This window comes from Rhinolophus sinicus, linkage group LG09 (assembly GCF_036562045.2).
Source record: "Rhinolophus sinicus isolate RSC01 linkage group LG09, ASM3656204v1, whole genome shotgun sequence".
In the NCBI taxonomy this organism is placed as follows: Eukaryota; Metazoa; Chordata; class Mammalia; order Chiroptera; family Rhinolophidae; genus Rhinolophus; species Rhinolophus sinicus.
Window position 1 is genome coordinate 97,449,909 of NC_133758.1, and position 21,137 is coordinate 97,471,045.

At 37.4% G+C, this 21,137-nt stretch overlaps 1 protein-coding gene across 2 annotated transcripts; it reads right to left on the bottom strand.

The window, feature by feature from the left end:
• Positions 1 to 1,093: 1,093 nt before the first annotated feature.
• On the bottom strand, positions 1,094 to 15,978 carry POLR1F (RNA polymerase I subunit F). 2 transcript variants are annotated; one of them, XR_002137014.2, is made up of 5 exons: positions 15,671 to 15,978; positions 10,699 to 10,840; positions 6,735 to 6,943; positions 4,778 to 5,426; positions 1,094 to 2,911 (listed from the first exon to the last, which is right to left on the bottom strand). XR_002137014.2 is itself a non-coding variant. In XM_019727379.2 (4 exons), the coding sequence occupies exons 1-4, from the start codon at positions 15,967 to 15,969 to the stop codon at positions 5,009 to 5,011; spliced, it is 1,068 nt and encodes a 355-aa protein (XP_019582938.2). In that variant the 5' UTR covers positions 15,970 to 15,978; the 3' UTR covers positions 1,094 to 5,008. The 2 variants fall into 2 exon arrangements, 1 of the variants encoding a protein (XP_019582938.2); XM_019727379.2 differs by having other exon boundaries at positions 1,094 to 5,426.
• Between the last annotated feature and the right edge of the window lie 5,159 nt (positions 15,979 to 21,137).

The following is a 21,137-nucleotide window of genomic DNA, read 5'->3' on the forward strand; positions in this document are numbered from 1 at the left end:
CTTACCAGCTTCCAACCACCACCATTCAGTAGTTCTGTCGGGCAGAAGTCGAGCAGGTGTAGGTGGATTCTCTGCTCAAGATTTTACCAGACTGAAATCAAGGTGTCAGCTGGCTGAATTCTCATTTAGAACATCTAGGGGAAAATCTGTTCCCAAGATCATTGTCAGAATTCAGTTCATTGTTGGACATAGGATTGAGGCCCCTCTTTTCCTATTGGCCAGGGTAAGTCTCCGTTACTCAGACCCTTGACACATCATCTTCAGTTAAGGGAGACTCTCCCTCCAATCAAATCCTTCTCATGCTTCAAATCTCTCTCACTTCTGCCACCAGCTGAAGAAAACTCTGACTTTAAAGGGCTCGTGTGATTAAGGTTAGTCCACCCAGATCATTTCTCTATCTTAAAGCCAACTGTGCCATATGTCACAATTATACTATAAATGTATCATGGAGGTAAAATTCATCATCTTCAGTTATGAGGATTGGGGTGGGAAACCTTAGGGGCCATCTAAGAATTCCGACTACCACATTAGGGTAATAAACAGTGTGTTCCTGTACCAGAATACGTAAGTACGTAAGAAGAGAAACAGAACCATTTATAGTATGTGAAATGTAGTGTAAGCTAAGATAGGTCTTCAGATCTATAGAGAAAATATACATTAACTAGAAAATAGTTTGGGGACATAGGAACATCAATTTTGGGAAAAAATACATCCTGTATCTAACTATGTACCAATTCCAGATGGATTAAAAATTTAAATACATTGTCTGAACAGTAAGAAGAAAAGCATTATGATCTTTGATATGTAGAGTTCTTTAAAATAAAATAAATGGGAAAACTTCCCAGAAAAATAATCAAGACATTAAGAGAAATTCTCAAGAAAAAAATGCAGTCAATAAACATAAGAAAGTGATTCAAGCTCACTAAAAACCAAATATAAATTACACAATATAACCTTTTAGATTGTCTATCAGATTGTCAAAAATAAAAATGACTGATAAATCTCCATGTTGGAAACGTGGCCAACCACACATTGCTGATAGGATTGTAAATTGGTACAACTTTCCTGGAAGACAATTTCACAATCTATGTGAAAAATTAAAATTTATTTATTCCCTTTCATACAGCAATTGCACTTCTAGGACTTATCATTCAAATAAGGATGTCTACAACGTGTGCTCAATGTTTAAGAGGGAAAATATAAACAATCTAAATATTCACCATTAGAAAATTAAATTATCTATACATTGAAATTCTAGACAAATATAGAAATACCTTTATATATTCATATAGAAAGTAGTCTATGTCAAATGAAAGTAGGTTCAAAGAGTAAGAGTTTGCATTTGTATTTTAAAATATTTTAAAATCCATTTAAAAACAAAACTAAAACTATACATGAAATTGACAATAGTAATTTCCCGGATGTAGAATTGTTACATGGGTGTGTGCACGGGGAGTGGAGGAGTGTTGGGGAGGTAGATCAATGACTAGGAGGGTAGGGCATACTGTTGGACTCTAAACTTTTAAAAAAAATGAATACATATTAATTTTGTAATGCAAAATGTCTTCTTTTTGGAAGAAATATGTCCAAAAAGATCATTGTGGTCAATGTATAAGCAAGTTGAGACTCCATTTCCACCATTTGCACCTTTTCTAAGTTGACAGACAAACCGATGGGTAAAAATAATTGAAAATCACATCATACATGCATATAGGCAAAGCACTTAATCCAATTATTGAAAAAAATGTATGAAAATGTTAAGAACATCCCATCAGAGGTAAAGGGATACCAGTTGAAACCATGCTCTTCACTTTATCAACTTAAAAGTATCCACTGATGCTTTCACTGTTCAAAGGAACCACTGCTAAACAGTGTAGATATAGTTAAGACATAATCCCAGCCCTCAGGAATCTTATTTGGTTATGACATACTGATAGACAGACATGCTCTATAAACAGGTGAACAGTTTGAAACAATAATGCTACAAGAGTGCTACAAGTAAAAAACAAAAACAAAAAAAACAAAACTAAAAACATTACAAAGCAAGCACATTTACCCCCTTTAGTGTGAAAAAACTATAGAATGTAGTGCCTGAGATGGTTTTCTGCATTGGATGTCTCAGGCCTCTGCTAGGCACTCCCCCTGGAATACCACACCTCCTTCCCTTCTCTATGGGTCAAAATGCTGCTCATCCAGCAACCAGCTCAAACATTAACATCTGCCCTGATCTGCAAAAATTGCATTACTTGTAACTGTTTCTACACTTGGTTCATGCCTTTCGAACTTATCATTGACTTACACTTTGTTGTGTAGCTCACAGATCAATTTGTAAATGCTTTGAGAGTAGAAACCGTTTCATCATCTATTTCTATTTCATCATCTATTTATGTTAAATGATTAATGAGGTGCCTTGCAAAGTTGAATGATAGGAATTAGAGGGCAAGCAGTCTAGGCTCGGCTAGAGGATTTTATTTGTATTTATTTATTTATTTATAAGTGAAAATAGCTTATGGGACTTTATTTTTATTGGGGAATATTGGGGAACAGTGTGTTTTTCCAGGACCCATCAGCTCCAAGTCAAGTCATTGTTCTTCAATCTAGTTGTGGAGGAAGCCACTGAGCTCCAAGTCCAGTCGCTGTTTTCATTCTAGTTGCGGGGGGGTGCAGCCCACCATCCCATGTGGGAATTGAACCGTCAACCTTGTTGAGAGCTTGCGCTCTAACCAACTTAGCCATCCAGCTGCCCCACCGGTAGCTCAGCGGCAGCTTGTTATCTTCAATCTAGTTGTGGAGGGTGCAGCTCACTGGCCCATGTGGGAATCAAACCGGCAACCCTGTTGTTCAAAGCTCGTGCTCTAACCAACTGAGCCATCAGGCTGCCCCTCGGCTAGAGGATTTTAATGAGTAAATTCTGAGATAAAAAGATAAAAACTAGGTTAGTATAGCACGTGACAAATGTTTTGAAGAATATATGGAGGATATCCTCATCAGAGGTTTTGTATCAGATGAAAACAACACAAGGTCACTGCATTTTAGACAAGGCAAGTGACAAGACCTGCTTTTTCAAAGCTACGCACCTTGTGAAGAAGCATGAATAAATCTAGTTTCAAATTCAGCATGCGTTTTTCTTCAAAGATGAAAATTATTTAAACATGTGGGAATTTGTTTACTTTGCTAAGCCACAATGTACTTTTCCACACATAGCATAAATTTGACAACTTCCTTGGTATTTAATTAGAGAGAATCGTTTCACTAAAAATTAATTTTCTATATTAAGTCAGACATGATTATAACATGTATTCAAATTTAAAATGTTTAGAGAAGCTTTTATAAAACATTTTCTGGGTATGGCACTATATTAAACCCTGAGAATATAGCTTATTTTAAAGCTATATTACAATAACCTTTTTTAAAGCTATATAACCTTTTTCTGTTCATCCTTCCTTTAAACCCGTGCTATCCAAAAAGATAAAGTGAGCCTCATGTGTAATTTTTAATCTTTTAGTAAAACAAATTGAAAAAAGATGAATTCTAACTTTTCATTTCACCCACTATGCAAAAAATATAATTTTACCAATATATAAATTGAGATATTTTACATTCTTTGTAGATCTCCAAAATCGGGTGTATTTTATACTGACATCACACCTCAACTTGGACTAGCCAAATGTCACAGGCTCAAAATCCACATGAAACTAAATTGTACAGAAGGATATTAGCCTGCACCTTTCCGTTTTTTGTCACATATACTTGTAGACAAACATTGCAAACTCTATATTCTATCATTATAGCTCTGGATCAAGATATACTACTCGCAAAATTTATGCCTTCACAAAAATAAAAGTGTGATATCAGTACTATTTCTGATACTACAGAAATGGCTCTGCCATGTGGAGTTCAATTCAACTATTCATCCATTTACAAAACTAACAGTGAGTGGACAATTTTTTTTCTTTGTAGTACTTATAATTACTAATTTTCTGCACGTTTTTACTTATATTGTGTGTGTGCGTGTGCATCTGTTTCTCCTATGACATTCCACGAGGTAAGGAACTACGTCTACTTTGTCTGCCATTATATCCCTGGACCTCAGCAGAATGTGTTTCTCACAGTAGATGCTCAAATACCTGTTAAGTAGGTGAATACTGCCATGCATTGATCAGCAGCCTGCACCAGCTTATCATTGCATTACTCAGAGTTTTCGAATAGTTAAGGCATATTCCACATTTTCTCAGTGAAAGCAGTCAACAGCTGTTTTCTCTTCAGAACCATTTCTAGTAGCCTAACCCAATTATTAAAACGTAATTGGGAAATTCCCCACTAATCAGAATCACATTTATCCTGTCCTTCATCAGATCCTCCTCCTTCAACAAAAGCAGAACAGCCCTCTCCATACTACAAGCTCTTAGACTTAGTGAGAAAAGAACGCACCACACAGGCTCCTGGAAGGAAAGAACAAGAAATATCTTTTCCTACCGCACAATCAGGAGTGACATGTTTCCTAACAGGTCTGGAAGCTTCGGAAACTCCTTTGGCAAGCCATTTTAAGTTAAACAACAGAAATACCATAGGAGCCACAATGAAGGAAAATCTGAAACTGGTAAATGCCTCAAATTTTAAAAAAAAGTCAAACAAAATGGCCTATAACTCATGCTTTAATGATATGATAACATGGCATTATAATATCCTTTTGCTAGTCTTGAAATTATGGAAATAATTTTATTTAGAATGTAAAAACTGAAAGAATTAAAGAGTTGAAAGTGAGAGCAGCTCTTACCTTTTCATTCTGTAGACAGTAAAATGGTACTTTCATAATAATGGCATTTCCCAAATTAATTATCAGTTTTGCAATTTTGGCACCAAAAACTCAACTCCTAAACAAATGTTTCCTGTTTTGAAAACTACTGGAACACACAAGCATTTTCATATCATTCAAACATTTATTCATCTACTGTGTATAAAACAATCTTTTAAAAACTGAGTCGTATTTACACTACACTAAAGAAAATTACTTTTTCCTTTTCTTTTTAGGTGAGTGTTCCAAGAGTGGGGTAAAGTCAGCCTCCTCACTGTGCTTTCTTTTCTTTTTTTTCTTTTTATGGTCACTTTGGTAACCACTGGAGTTACTGTCTTGGACAATAGGGTCTGGGTCCTTAGCTTCCTGAGCATCATGCTTCTTCTTCTTCTTCTTCTTCTTTGGCTCCTCCTCCCAGAGGCCGTTCACATTATTATTAATCTGCAGGTCTGTCTCTTCCTTCATGGTGACGTCTGCACAATCTGCTAGGTCTGTGATGCCACCTTCCACTTCATCATATGGCTCTGAGTCTTTCTTCTTTTTCTTCTTCTTCTTTGGAGGTTTTTCAACAGCTTCTTTGGTGCCAGTTTCTGTTACTTCTTCAGAAACTGCAGAGCACTTGGTTTGTAAACTATAAATTAACAGTTTAAAAAATTTACAGAGCAATAAGCAAAATTAAAAGAACAAAATGAAATCAAGACTATCCCAAAATGCTAAGAATTTCTAAATAATGACAGCAGTATGAGATACATAATTATGGTATAAATTTCAAATATTCTTTCCTATTATTACACAGCCCATTGAAATGTCTTGGAAATGTTAAAATTAGTTTCCAAAGTATTTCTCCCAGACTGTTTTCACACGTAAATCTGACATAAAAAGGGTGTCAAAACATGGCTTCTAAATTTTGGTTTTGTTCAGAAAATTTGGTCACTGAGCATTAAGCATCACAAATACCCAAGCTTATTAGCCTCATCACTGACATAGGATAGAGAGAAAATGTACTTCTGGAAGCTATCAAATAATGGAGTTTCCTGACTACTGTCTCAATCCTTGTTTCAAATAAAAGTTCACCATTCTTCTTAACCTATGCTGAAGCAGTATTACTTCACTGTTGTGAATTATTTTCTACTAAGAAAATAAAAACAAGGATCAATGAAGTAGCCTTCTTCCCAGAACTGCACAGTCCTGTACAGTAGCACTAGCACATATAACAATTTAAATTGAAGTAACTTCAATGTGATAACTTTAAAAATTCAGTCCCTCAGTCACACTAGTCACATTTCAAGGGCTCCATAGCTAGGCTACAGAACTACACACGTACAGCACATTTCTATCTTCACAGAAAGTTCTACTAGAGAGCTGCTCTGGAACGTTAGCCCATATTGTTGTTACTTATGAAGGCAGGCTCTAGAAAAATGATAAACACCAGCAGTATTTCAAGACTTTTTTTTTCTTTCCCACTTTAAAGTTGGTTCCGATGGAGACAAGCTCAAGGTCAGAGTAATTCTTATAAGAATTTCAATATAGAAAAATAGGGAAATTACATTATCTAGCTGGCATAATGACAAATATTAAAACAAACAATTTTTGTTTCAACTGTGTAAAAATAAAAGCAGGCTAAGAGTTATGCAATATGATTAAGCTTTTAGTAGTATCAAGCTCAGGGATCAACTATTTAAAAAATTAACAACAAACCAGAAAGTACTCAGCAAAACTGAGTTATTAAAATACAGACCAGTTAGCCAGATGTAGAGCCTTAGAACATTTAATTCATTGTCATAGCACGTAGGATTCCTATTTACATTGACTTTATGGTTTGAAAGCATGAACATTAAATAAACAAAATTATTTTTTAAGAGGGATTTATGTTCTCTAAATTTAGAATTAAATAGAAACAATTAATACCAAAATGATAGTAATGTGATTAGGAACTAACCTAGTGATATTTAGTTTCCCTCGAATGCAGAATACTCCAGCAGCATCCGAGTCTAAACGAAATACTTCAAATTCTAGTTCATCACCCACGTTTATCTCCAGGGTCTGCCACTGCTCAATTGGCATCTGCTCAGGTTTAGGGATGGAGGCATTAAAACACCCATGTACTAAACAGCCAATGTGGCTGGAAGACATTTTATTAACTGTACCCTGAGAAGAAAAAAAGAAAAGAATACAACATCAGGAAGAGATCCAAAGAATTAAAAGGTGAATCAAACTTTATAAGCTTCAAAATAATCTTCAAAGAGAAAACATCAAAATAGTGGTATAATTCAATATGGAAAACGTTTTCCTGAATTAAAACTTTCCACATGTTACACTGAAACATCTATTTAGAACACTGTAGAGTTTTTAGAAAGCTCAACCTTATTAAATAAGTAATTGTATATCAATTGCCTAACTGGATAAATAAGCACCCTCCCCTTTACCCTCCAAAAAACTCACCTTAGCTTCCATTGCAAGAGTCCATGGGGAGTAGAACACTCTATAACCATATTGAAACCAAGCAGAAATTACTCTTTGATATGACCTACATGTGAAAAGACCTCAAGGCAGGAAGCATATGCTTTTAATAACTAGTATCCACATTGTATTTCTATAAACAGTCTGAATTTCAAAGCTTAAAGAGCATTCTTTAATGATTACATATAGCATGATGTAAGCAGTCCTATTAGAAGATAGCTTACTCTTTATATCTTGAGCATGGCTACTTTGACTAAATCACAAAAACATTATTACAAGCTTTAAAACTAAAAGTATGTGCTATGCTTAAAATGTAAATTTGCAAAAAAAAAAAGAAAATCCCTTAGTTTTCTATTCTTCTCCTAGGTGTCAATATAGATAAGGTATATGAATGAAAACCTGAAATTTTTTTAAAAATCATGTATTGTGAATTACAGAAATATAAATATTAACATGTATATAATGCTATTTAATGTCAGTCACCTTTATACATATGACAATAAAACTTCCTATCTGTCATTATCAGGAGACTGGTGTTCACAACGGTACCTTCTGAATGGTCTGAATAAACTGTGGTATATCTGTATAATGGGAGTATTATTCAGCAATAAAAAGAAATGAGCTATCAAGCCATGAAAAGACATGGAGGAATCTTAAATGCATACTGGTAAGTGAAAGAAGCCAATCTGGAAAAAAAAAAAAGAAGGCTACACACTGTATGAGTCCAACTATCTGACATTCTGACAAAGGCAAAACTATGGAGACAGTAAAAATATCAGTAGTGCCAAGGTTTCAAGGGAAGGGAAGGAGGGATGAATAGATGGAGCACAGAGGATTTTTAGGGCCGTGACCAATTACTCTATAGGATACTTTAATGATGGATACATGTCATTATACATTTGTCAAAACCTAAACACAAAGAGTGAACTCTAATGTAAATTACAGACTTTATTGGCTAAACGATTGTAACAAATGAACCACAGGTGATGTCAATAATAGGAGAAAGAGCATGTTTGTGGTGTGTTGGGAGGGGAGTGAGGAAAGGTATATGAAAACACTGTTTTCCACTCAATTTTTCTATAAATCTAAAACTGCTATAAAACATAGACTCTATCAATTAAAAAAAATATTCAATGGGGAAAGTCTTTTCAATATATGGGTCTGGAACAACTGAATAGCTAATGGAAAAGGAAATGGATCTCAAGGGCCTACATCACACTATACACAAAAAATTGAAACTTGATCACAGACCTAAATGGAAAAGCTAAAACTACAAAAATCCTAGAAGCATATAGAAGAATATTTTCACAACCTAAAGGTAGGTCAGTTTCTTAGATAGGATCCAGAAAGCAATAACCATAAAACTATAATATGATAAATTGTACCTCATCAAAATTAAAAGTTTCGGTTTATCAAATGATAACATTAAAAGTTAAAAGACAAGCAATAGACTAAGAGAAAATATTTACAATACCAGGGATGCCAAAAACATGTATACAAGTGGACACTTTGGTCATCGTTGCTCAAGCTCAAGCAGTAGTTCACCGTAATCAGAAGTGTCTGGACGCTGATGGTAACCACTTTGAGCACCTCTTGTAATTGCAGAAGTCAAACATGACTTGTATTCATCTTTTGTTATTGGTATATATTATTACAATTTTAATACAGTTTTCCTTTCTTAAAATGTGTATGTACATTTTTTTGGCACCCTCTGTATATTTATCTAAAAAGGATTTGTAGTAAGACTATAAAAAGAACTACTACATCTCAATAACAACAATACAAAAACCCAATTAAAAATGGGCAAAAGCCATAATGAGAAGCTATGATATGTTCACCTGTAAAATTAAGAGACTGACAACAGTAAATGTTGACAAGGATGCATAGCAACTGGAAGTGCTGAATGGGAAGTTGGTCTAGCAGCTTTTTGTGAAGTTAAACACATATCTACCCATGATCTATCAATACTGCTTCTAGTTTTTCACTTAGAAGAAATGAAAATGTATATTTCATAACAGCTTTATTCATAATAGCTCCAGACTGACAACCCAAATGACCATCAAGAAACAGATAATCAAATTGTGATGTATTCATATAATTGGATACCATGAGCAACAAAAAGGAACCACCAGTACATGCAACAATGGCACGGAGGAAACTCAAAAATATGTTGAGCAAAAGAAGTCAGATCATAGTGTATAACGAAACATTCCATTAATATGGAATTACAGAATAAGCAAAACTAATATATGATAAATGAAATTAGAACAGTGGTTATACCTAGGAGGGAGGGGGAGGGGAGGGGGAGGGAGAGGGGGAGGAGGGGGAGGGGGAGGGAGGGGAGGGAGGGGGAGGGGGAGGGAGGAGGGAGGAGGAGGGAGGAGAGAGAGAGAGAGAGAACTCACCGGGAAAGGGAACAAGCGTAATGTCTAAGGAGACAGAATGGTACATGACCTTGCCAAAACTCATTGAACTCCATACTACGATCTATGCATTTTATTGTGTGTAAATTATATCATATTATTTTGTTAAAAATAAAAATTGGAAAAAAACTGGCCAAATGTATTCAAGGACTGGAATTTTAAAGTACAATTGCAACTTTAACAGTATGAATTATAGGATCCCAGTTTGGCAGGCCAAGAATACTATTTCCACCAGTTTAATTGATGTCGAAAAAAATGTTTTTAATTAGAAATGTCCTGTAGAGTTTTGTCATACTGAAATCTGACCTATATTTTTAATAATAATATCAAGGGGTAGTCAACATTTATTATCTCTGAGAGTAAGCAATTCCTATAAATATTTTTAAAGAAAAAATATATACACATATGAATACATATACACATATGAACACACACATACACAGAACTGCTGGTGGGAGAAGGCGGCAAGTGAAGAAGATAAAGGGATACAGTTCAGCCGATTTCACATCTATTTCTGCATTTCAAGCTTCTCCTGAAATACTAAAAGACCTTCCCCACAGGGCCTTTATTCTCACGGCACAGTATAGGTACCCTGAACCCTCATCCTTCATTAATGTTCATTACCTGCCAGGTCCCACAACCATTTGAATTTGAATTCCTGTTTATATACTGCTATAGTTTGAATCCCTTATAAAGAAGTTGTATTTATGTATAATTGAGAAATTATAAAATAATAAAAATTGAGTTTTTACACCTTAAGATTATTCTGGTGCTATAGAAAGAAAAGAACAAACTGGATGGACACATACTCTGTACACGCGTGTGAGTTTTAGGAGGATAGAGTTTAAAAAATTACCTAGGTTGAGCTGATGCAAAATAACTTTTCTTTTAAAACAATTTTCAGTTACCCACGATAACAATCCATGGTTCCAAGATGTATGTATACTCTCTTAAATTTTTCCAAGTTACATAATTATATAACTACACATAGAAGATTAGGGGAAAAAAAGATATACATACCACAAGCTTTTGCCCTGGTTCAGGGGAGAAAATAACGAAATCTGCTTCAATGTTAAGATGAATATGTCCTTGATCATCATAAATATCTCCCAGTTCACCCACTACTTTGATGTTATCATATGCAATGGGAACACCTAATAGGCTGTTAAAAAAAAAAAAAAAAAAAAAAAGGAAAGAAAGAAAAGAAAGAAAAAATGGTGTCTTTAATCCTCTTTTAAACTAGGCATTGTCATACTGATTAGATATTCTGAGTCCAAAAAGTATACCTCTCCTAAATATAACCACCCGTGCCCCAAACACTACGGCATGTGCCTAGTCTGTAATCACTTCGGTAGTCTAATTTCACCAAAGGGTTTCCATATATTGGTTAAGTTTAAAATCGTTATTTAAGACAGGTACCCAGAAATATCCAGTTATTCATGAGCAAAAATGTTGACCCTTCCTCAGTATTTGCTCCTCATTTGGATTCTAGTCATGCTAGAACGAGAGACAAAAATAGGACTTGGCAAGAAAAACATCTTGCCTATCTATCTCTGTGAGTATGACTGAATTAAAGCAATTCTGGTATTATCCACCATTACCGAATTTCTGTATTAGGAGGCATCCAGCAAAGCTGAAGCCAATGACTTAAGAGAGAAAAATCCCAAACTGCAACTGTTGATAATAAACGGAAATGTTAAGAAATACAACTATATCATTTATGGAGAACTGATTCTGACACTTTACACGTTTGACAGTCAGGATTGGGGGGAACTACTATTGCAAAAATGTCATTTTCAAGTTCTTAAGGAATTATAACTACTAGGGAGACAGACCTGGGGACTTCACTCCCACACCCATTACTTGTTCCAGAAAACTTCTCTGACTCCCTCCATCAGGCAAGGCTGAAACCAATCAATCGCTCCTATTCCCACAGGACTCCATGCACAGTGTGTCTCTAGTCTCATTTCGCTGAATCTATCTGAATACTAACTAGGCTGCCAAAAAAATGTATACACATGACTTGCAGTCATCTTTTGTTATTGGTATATATTGAGTATTAAAATTTTAATAGTTTTTTCCTTTCTTAAAATGTGTCTACATTTTTTTAAATTTTTTTGACACTCTCTGTATGTTTGGATTCCATACAAGATGCTAAGGCCCTTGAGAGCGGAGAACATTTTTGTTGAACTCAATTAAATTTCTACAATTCACATAGAATAAAAGAAAGAATTTATCTCTAACACCCACAAGACACTGGAAAGGAACTTTAATAACCACCAAATTAGGCAATCCATAAACTCAGAGACCTACTCTGGAAAGCAGTCTTTTGTGCTATTAATTTCTGCTGTGGCTTTCCTAGGCAGGAACTGTACGTCATAAGATGATATTAGGGGCACCAAAAACACAGAGAGCAAGAAGGGGGTGTGGGGGTTGGGGAGAATAACTGCCATACTAGAAAAACAAAATCAAAACTTCATTTCCCCTAATCAACTATTAAAGAGTGTGCCTCAAGTGCGGGGAGTACTGCTGTGCCCTAGGGGCTCTTTGGGGATCTGTGATACTAATCAGGGTTGTCACAATCACTGGCCAAGGGCAGGGATGGGAGGCACTCTGTCATGTGGAGGACAGTCCTATACAATGAAGAAATGTCTCTAATTCTACAGTACTTTTGAATAAGTATTTATAAATATCTGGGCATAGAATCTAACTTAAGAAAACAACAACAAGATATTAACATAGTCATTTATGCATGGTTTTAATATGCATTAAATTTTCTAGGAATGTGGCTAATATGTAAATTCAAGGATAGATTGTTTTGAGTGGAACTTTACCAAGAATTTCCCCATGATTTCAGAAAAGCATTTCACCATCAGAGACACTGTTATCTGAGGTGTGAACTCAAAACCCCCGCATCAATCCACATTTGTAACTGACACATTCACAAGGATTCTAGGTATAGGTGCAGGAGGCATCTAACTACTTTAGTCTTCCCACCTAGTCAAGCCCCAGCATTTTACTATATTGGATTAGAGCACTACACAGATATTTTTGTGCAACTGTGTACGTAGATCGTATTATCTTTAAGTTTCCTTTCAGCAAAAAGTGTTTTCACCATAGTAAAGATAGAACTGCCAACTAATTTGTAAGAGGGAGGTATTGGATTCTGTTAGGGTTTAGAACTGCTGATTAGGGAATGTGACCAGAGCCTAAGCCTAAAAGGATTTGTGTAAATACATCAGACCTTGGGAAAAGCAATGCACAGCATAAAACATATCAAAACTTATCAGATTTACAAACACCTCAACACTATATACCTTTCCCCTTTTTTTGTTTTTCTGAAACCATCCTAAGTAGGTTTTAGGTCAGGATGGTAGCCTCACTTAAGATATTTAGAGAACAATTAAATCAAGTTTAAGAGATGCTTAGATTGCACATTTAAGGCTTCTATAGAACTAGTGGGAGGGAACATATTTGCCACCTTCAAAAAACTTAAGAGCTGTCATATACAAGAGAAGTAAGACTTGTTTTTTCTTGATGGCCTCTCAAAGATATAATTTAGTCCAAAGCTATAATGTGATTTTAGAAAACTACTTACTTTAAGCAGGCTTTTCAAAATCGAAATAGGTTATCTTTTAAAAAGGTGAAGTCTGTCAAATAGGGAATGCTGTTGAGATAACCCAGACACTGATATAGGAGCCATTACCAATTTCTCCCTTTTGCTCATTTCTAAAACAAAGAGAAGCAAGAACTCTTGATTCTACAGGGTGGCCCCAGTCTGCAAACATAAACAACCACACATGATAAACAGTTGATTGAGATTACAATTCCTGCTATGTTCAATGTTTTGTGCCTCATTGGTAATGCACAGCTCAATGTGTGGTGCAAGATTTGCACTGATTAACGGGTCTTTGGCACACCCCACAAGTGTGGGGGTAGGGAGAGTTCAGATCTGTTCAGAGTGCAAGCTGCTCAGCTTGGCCACACTGCCTAATTCAGTTATAGAAACTATCATTCAATCAGTCCTAGGCTCTCTGGTGTAATGGCCCCCTCCTATTGGAGACACTGTGGTGACTTTCCTGTAACCCAGGGGTGTCCAAACTGCTGCCCGCGATCCATTGTTAATTGGCCCGCAGCAAATTCCAAAAATATATTTAGTTTACTTAAATAAACCAGGTGAGGCAATATGTACTTCACCTCGAGTGAGTGGCCCGGCTGTTTGTGTATTTTATTGCATACGGCCCTTGGTGAAAACCGTTGAAAAAAGTTTGGACACCCCTGGTCTAACCTGTCAGTGGAGGCATTAACTGATTACAGAAAGCTGTAAAATACAAACAACTGCCTATGTTTCCAGACTTTATGAGCACCTCGTATATCCTTAAACCTCTCGAATTTTTCCTCTCTAGTCATTTTTCTCGTGGGCAATTATAACACTCTCTTAACTGGTCTATCTACTAGCTCACCCTCCTTAAACCATCATTGAATTCTTCCAAATCATAATCAGATTTGCAGCTTAGTTTCTTAAACTGCAGATTTGGTTATGTCACAGAGATCAGGGATATGTACTACTCTCTCAAGAGTATGCCAAGTTTCAGAGTCAGAGGGTATTGTGCTAACCCAGCTTAAGGAAAACAAAACAAAACAGAAAAGCAAAACCGGGCAAAGGCAGGAAGGGAAGAGCAAAATGGCCATCCTTTGAGTTGTCCCCCATCAGGTCTTTAATCCACTCCCCACTCCTGTCCGACTGCACCCATTGTCTTTCTTCTGACAAAAACCGTATCCACCTATTAAAACTCCTTGGTCAAAGCATTCTATTTCACATCTACTCTCCATTCGTTTAGGCCACCCTTTTTGCCTGGAATGTTACCATCTCCAAGTACCCTCCTCCTATCAAGTTGTTCTCAAAGGTTCTAAGATTAAATTCACCACTCCTTCTCTTATTATAATGTAGATTTATGATGAATTTTAACACTTTATTGGATTTGGCTTACATTCATAGCTCTACTAGAGCTTAAAGTTCCTTCAGGTACAGATCTCGTTTTTTCTTTGTTTTCATACCCAAAGTCCCTAGTATAGAAAACAGACACACAACAAGTGTGTGTTGGTGCTTGGAGGAAGCTGAACATTCTGTTTGAATTCTTAACTTGTGTAGGTTTCAGGATCCCTTGAGAAAGTGATGGAAGCTTTGTATACTTTGCTTAAGAAAATTGGCATAGGAAATTCCTGCAATGTCCCGGGGACTCATGAAATTCCTGGAGGGTAACAACGAATCCCTAGGGAACCCACTCACCCTTGCCTTTGAACCAAGTAGTCTAGAGGAGCATTAAGGTACATCTATCTGCCCTGTCTCCCCAGCCCTCTACCCTTGTAATTCGCAGACTTTTCAAGGACTCTTGAATATCTCAATTTAAAAGCATCAGGTTTTTTTCATCCTCAAGAGCAACAGGCAGGCCAGTCAGACTAAACAAACTGTCTGTTCTTAAAAACAAAACAAAATAAAACTAATACTGTTTCTCTCATCCCTGAGCAAGTACCGGGGCCAAAACAAAAAAATAACAAAAATCGTCCTTCACGGTTTACAAACAAAAATTGTACTAATGCTTCCTGTGCCATTTTCTGTTGAACGAGAGAGAATCTACTGAAGTACTTCAGTCCCAATTTTCATTGTCAAATGAGCAAGTTACAGACCTGGGTTTAACGGGTCTCCAGACCCCTGGCCTATGCGCACCCTTACACGAGGGTTGTCGAGCGAGCTTCTCCACCCCCCTCCGCCAAGTCACCTTTACGTTTCCTTTCTCGTCCAGGGAGGTACTGGCCTTTCGAGAGCATCACGAGTCCAGGACGCCTCGGGACTCAGCTCAGGGTGGCCGGTGCGACCTTTCCCACGCGCCCCTTTTCTCCTGCGCCATCAGCACGTCCACCTGCGGCCCGCTCCCGCACCTACGTTGTGGCGTTGCCCGCTAGCTGAAGAAAATGGCTCAAAGCCTGGTACCTTTCAGAATAGCGCAGGAGCTCCGCATCGAGCTGTTCGCGGATACCGGTGCGTTTCCGGTGAAGGTAGCGTGGCGACAGTGCGATGTGCCTTCGGTGCGGCCCCACCACCAGGCAGGAGTAGCGGCTCTGCACCAGTGCACAAGCAGCCGCGTATGTCGGCAGCTCCAGGCAGGGCAGGGCGCCGGCCGGCCCCACCACCAGCCCCTCGGAGGCCGCCTTCGGCCGCGGAGCCTCAGAACAACCTGCAGCCATGCGGCTTGTCAGGTTTCCCGCGGCGCACGCGACTGACGCGAGCATAACCGCCCATTTCCGGGCTCGCCCTTTATACGTCACCGCCAGCAACCACGCCCCTAGGAAATCTCTCCGCTCGCGCCGCGTTGTGCAACTCTGACCAGCAGGGGGCAACCGCTTTGTCGCACTTGGACGACTCCCAGAGCTGGGAGCCTGTGGTTCCGTAGGAAATGTGCTCGAAGATCTACAACCACCTAGTCTCTTAAGGGCGAGCAAACCTGTGTTTTTGCTAATGTCCTCATTGGATGTAGTATGTAGATTTACTAAGGGTAACACTTTGATCATTGCCAATAGTAAGGTGGTTTGGTAGAGTTTACAAGCTTGGACTTGACGATGATAAATTTAAAAAGTATGTAAGGGATATGTTTTCTGCAGGGAACCCGATCCTAAAAAGCAGCCCAAATGCCTCAAATGCAACACATGTGAAAACGAACTCATCATCTCTCTTCAGCGCGTCTTCTTTTCTCGCTCTGTAATCACTGATTCCGAAAGCTGTACCGCCACTCTCCGAATAGCTCAGTCCAGCTGTCATACTCGGGCCTCTTTTGTACCCCAAACAACAAATCAGCCCCAAGGCCTATGGGGCCAAAGCCAAAACACCGATCGCTTCGGACACTTCTCTCCATCCTCGCTTCCAAAACTATGAGACTGCATGTGGAAGCTTAGCCCAATGGTCAAGAGGACACTAGAGCAGCCAGATTTTCTCTGAACACACAAATATGACCATGACTTGCCCTTCAAAGCCCACCTAGGTGCCCCATTTTCTTCAGCATAATACAGACTCCTTAATAAGGCTCTTAAATTACAGGTCCACCGTACTTTTTATGACCTGCCCCCAGTAGTTTCATTCATCACACTTCACATTATTCGCTAGCCGCTACCCATGGTCCTTGATCCACTTTTGGCCTTCTCCCTCTCCCTCTCCCAGCAAAGAATCTCTGTAACAATCTAAATATACAATAAGTTGTGCTTTTCTGAAATAAATTATAAAGTAGTTTGTGCCAGGTGCTCCAATTTTTATAGGAAATATGCACACATATGATTAGAAAAGAATCTACGTGTAAATACCATGTATTAATATTATGTATTTCTTGAGTGTGGGTCAAGAATCTACGTATAAATACCATGTATTAATATTATGTATTTCTTGAGTGTGGCTTTTTTTTTACTCATTCAAATTTTCATATATTATTGTAATGAGTGTGTATTGTTTTATACTAAAAAAACAAACAAAACCAATCAGAAACTTAATGAGCAAAAGAATCCCTGTTGTTGAAGAGTTTGGTTGTTACAAGAAACCCTCTATTTTTAGACAGTTTAATGTAGTGCCAGGTGAAGATTCTGAGTGCTAAAGTGGCATTGTTTGAGTCTGAATCCTGACTCTGTCACTTACTAGATGTGTGATATTAGGTACATTTCTTTCTTTTTTCTTTAAAGCTAAAATTATCAGGGTAGACTTTAATGAAGGGATGAAATTAGAAAGTTTGAGCTATGTGTAAAGGCTTAAAGAAAAGAGTTTCATATAAAGGCATTCCAGGTAAAAAATGACATTGCATCAGTTGACATTTGCTGCCCAACAAACCACCCCCATATTTAGTGGCTTTAAATAACTACTAATTTTGTTCATAATTCTGTGGGTACAAGTTTGGACTGGGCTCACCTGTGGTCAGATGTGACTCCATGTATCTCATCTTCCAGCAGGTTAGAGTGGGCTTTCTTTCTTGGCGGCTGTGCAGTTTTCTGAGGGAGAGGGGAAGCACACAAGTGTATGCACACCCACCACCTCTTGCCTAAATTCTGGAACTTATACAAAAGCAATCCAGTTCATGGAATGCTTCTGATCTCAAGTACTTTGCCTGAGAGAGCATCAGAGGATACTTGTGTCATACACCAGATGGGGTATTGGAAGTCCCTCTGGATAAAGAGTAATAATAATACTACTAGCAGGGAGGGTTTCATGACCCTTATGAGTTGATTTTATTAAATTGGCAGAATGAGTGGCGCTTTCATCAACCTTGTAACAATTACCATGATCGTCATCATCTTAGCTAAGCTTTAATACAAACCTGCTTTATACAAATCACCAACACAGAATCTTCATATGTACTTATTATATGCACTTATTATTTCTTATATTTATTATACATATTTACAGATGAGGAGACTAGGTTCTAGGGAAAATTTGAAGATGTCAGCCCCGTGATGCTGGCAACCCCATCTGTATTGTTAGCAGCCACAAGCCTAGTGCCTAGCACATATTTCTTGAGTGAATGAATGAATGTATGACGTGCACAAGAGGACACAGGTGTTCATCAATCAAGAAATCTAAACCAGGCATGAATTATTCCACAGCTCATGCTGAGAATCACCAAAAATCATCATGTTTCCTGTACACAGAACCAAAGCTGATAAAGGAAGAAATTACAACAGTCAGGAAAATGGGTGACTTATTTAACTTAGCCTCTGTCTAAAAAGTGTTACAGTGGAAATCAGCTCAAACTGGTAAATACTACTAGGGTTTCCAGGCGGGAATTCCCGCCCCTTCTCAGGAATTCTTTTCGCTTTCCCGTTCCCAAATCCCGAGATATAAACTGTTTTCTGTTCTCCACGATGAATCGTTTCCACAAAGTGACGGCCGATACTACCAACCACCTGGGTTCAAGGAGCCAATTTTCCCGATTTCCCAACCAACTTTTCTCGGGATTCAGGAAGGGGAAAGCAAAAAAAATTTCTGAGAACGGGCGGGAATTCCCACCTGGAAACCCTAAATACTACCGTTTCAGCAGACGTGGGAACATTTCAAAAAAGCACCGTTTTTGGCCAAAGTAAGAGGGTGGGCAGTCTTGCAGAAAATAATTCAGGCAATATGACATGTCTGATAGGAGCCAGGTGCTAGAGTCAGGTTGTCTGGATGTCATCCACACTGTCACCTTGGACAACTTGCCTAGTCTTTTTAAACTTCAATTTCCTAATCTATACAGTAGAGGTATGATGGTATTAAGTTGTGAGGATTAAAGAGATAATGACAGTTCGATACTAGGCACAGTGATTAGCCTACATTAAATACTTAATATCTTTTTGGGTCCACAATCCACACTTCAGTTATAATATGTTTGCTTCAGCCTAATTAAGTCTTTAAAGCTGAATTTGGGAGCAGGAGCATATGACCTTCTTGGATGAAGAGCAAGGTAGAGCCCTGGCCTTAAGAGGAAAATTTGGATAAGAGACTGAATAAAAACTGGAGAATGTCTTGGCCTCACCTCTGGGAATGATTCTTTTGTTTTGGAGTCATTAGAATGATTATTATCACCTCCTCTTCAATGCACTGCCATTATAAGCAATCTATATACATAAACATTTGATTCAGCTTAAAACAAATTAAAGCTTTCCTCTTAAAACGTTTTATTGATAAAATTCATTTTAGGTACGAACTAGATATTCTGAGAAACAAATATGCAATTTCGGTTGTCAGTAGGAAGAATTAAAGTCGATTCAATACAAACCACTTGTTTGAAATAAATGTTAGTTTGGGAAATAGTAGTTTTCTTTCAGTAGTTTAATAATTGTAAAATACACTGCTGCTGGGGAAAATACATGTTTAAAATTTGCCTAATGGGTTTTGGAAATGAAGAAACAAAAGCAAACAAAAATCGGAACACAATATAGATTCACCAGCTATTGGTTGATGCAGACCACTTGTAATTCACAGATATGTCGGCAGATGGCAAGCGTGAGCTTTCAATTTGTAAAGCTTCGCCTTAGCCCTAAGTACTGCAGGAATGGCAAAAATCAAGGCAGCTATGTGGTCGGCTTTTTTGTACCTCAGTCCTTCAAAAGAAGACTTGGGATCAATTTTTGACATTGATAGCCCTTTCTATTTTCTTATTAGATTGAACAAATCGATGATGTACACCACGCTTGCAATGAATAAAAAAATAACAGCACATTCTTTTAATATTTTATTGAACAGAATAGAGTTCAATATTCTGCAAGCTGTGCTGTTGCTACAAATACATAGAAATGAAAGGATTTAAATGTGTCTTCCTGTAAGTTAAGACCCAGCTTCTTTCATGAGTTTATGTTTTCTTGGTGGTTCTCGAAGTCAGGTCATACTGCTGGAACCAGCAGCATGAGCGTCACCTGGAAAGTGGTTAGAAATGAAAATTCTCAGGCCCCAGATCAGGCGCACTGAATCAGAACTCTAGGGATGGAGCCTCGCAGTCTGTTTTACCAAGCCCTCTCGGTGATTATAATACCTGCTGAAGTTTGAGAACCAGTGCCTCTAAAGAAGCTTGACTTAGAGGAGAGAAGCTCTGAATTGATTGTTTTTATTCAGGCATAACTGATGTAAATGCACTGATCATTAATAATGTATTTGATTATTTCTTTCATATGGTTCGGTGTGCCAACACAGTAAATTTCGCAAAATAAGGAACATAAAATAGTATACAACTTCTATAGACTCGGAAAGATAGAATGCCATTTCTTAATTATCACACATTTCTCATACCGAATGAAGAATTTCACTTTGTGTTCTCCTTTGGATTACACTGAAAGGTATAACATTATGGTAAATTTTGCATAGGAATGTAACTAATGAGAAAACTTAAAACTAAGTTAAAACATGATTATTTCCAAGGAGTATAGAACAATCTTCAGGAAAGAAAACAATTCTCTATCAAATATGTGTTATTTGTATTAGTACACGCATATGTTCCATTCTCTTTTAGGCATAGCTACATGCTCCTGCAATTCTTCTGTTGCTGAAATAAGAGGCCCGACCATTTGAAATTAACAACAAATTGCACTCAGGCCACATTTTCATTTAAGAAAAAGTACAGAAGAATTGTTTAATCTATGTGGTAATTTTATCCTAACACTACTTTGCCTCAATTATCTTACTATTTGAAATTTTTTTTATTCATGCAGAATTTCTCCAACACATAAACTACCAGTTCCCATGGTCGTGTTTATTCAATTCTTCAGTCTAGAGGCAAACTCTCTTCTTGTCCATAATGCAGAAGTAGCTTTTACACAGTCTTAATAAATGGATTACTTGTAAATCACATTAGGTGCTTATGAGGGTAATAATAAGAGCAAAAAACATGTTAATCATTGTATTCTCACTCTCTCTACATATGTGATTATTTGTGTCTTTCTCACTTTGTAGTAAC

What these genes read in the sequence shown, in the direction of transcription:
- POLR1F (XM_019727379.2), bottom strand. Translation starts at nt 15,969, where the DNA reads ATGCTCGCGTCAGTCGCGTGCGCCGCGGGAAACCTGACAAGCCGCATG. An exon ending in CTCCTGCGCTATTCTGAAAG is followed by an intron (nt 10,841 to 15,670) that starts GTACCAGGCTTT and finishes TTTTTTTAACAG; the next exon opens with CCTATTAGGTGTTCCCATTG. An exon ending in GGGAAACTAAATATCACTAG is followed by an intron (nt 5,427 to 6,734) that starts GTTAGTTCCTAA and finishes GTTAATTTATAG; the next exon opens with TTTACAAACCAAGTGCTCTG.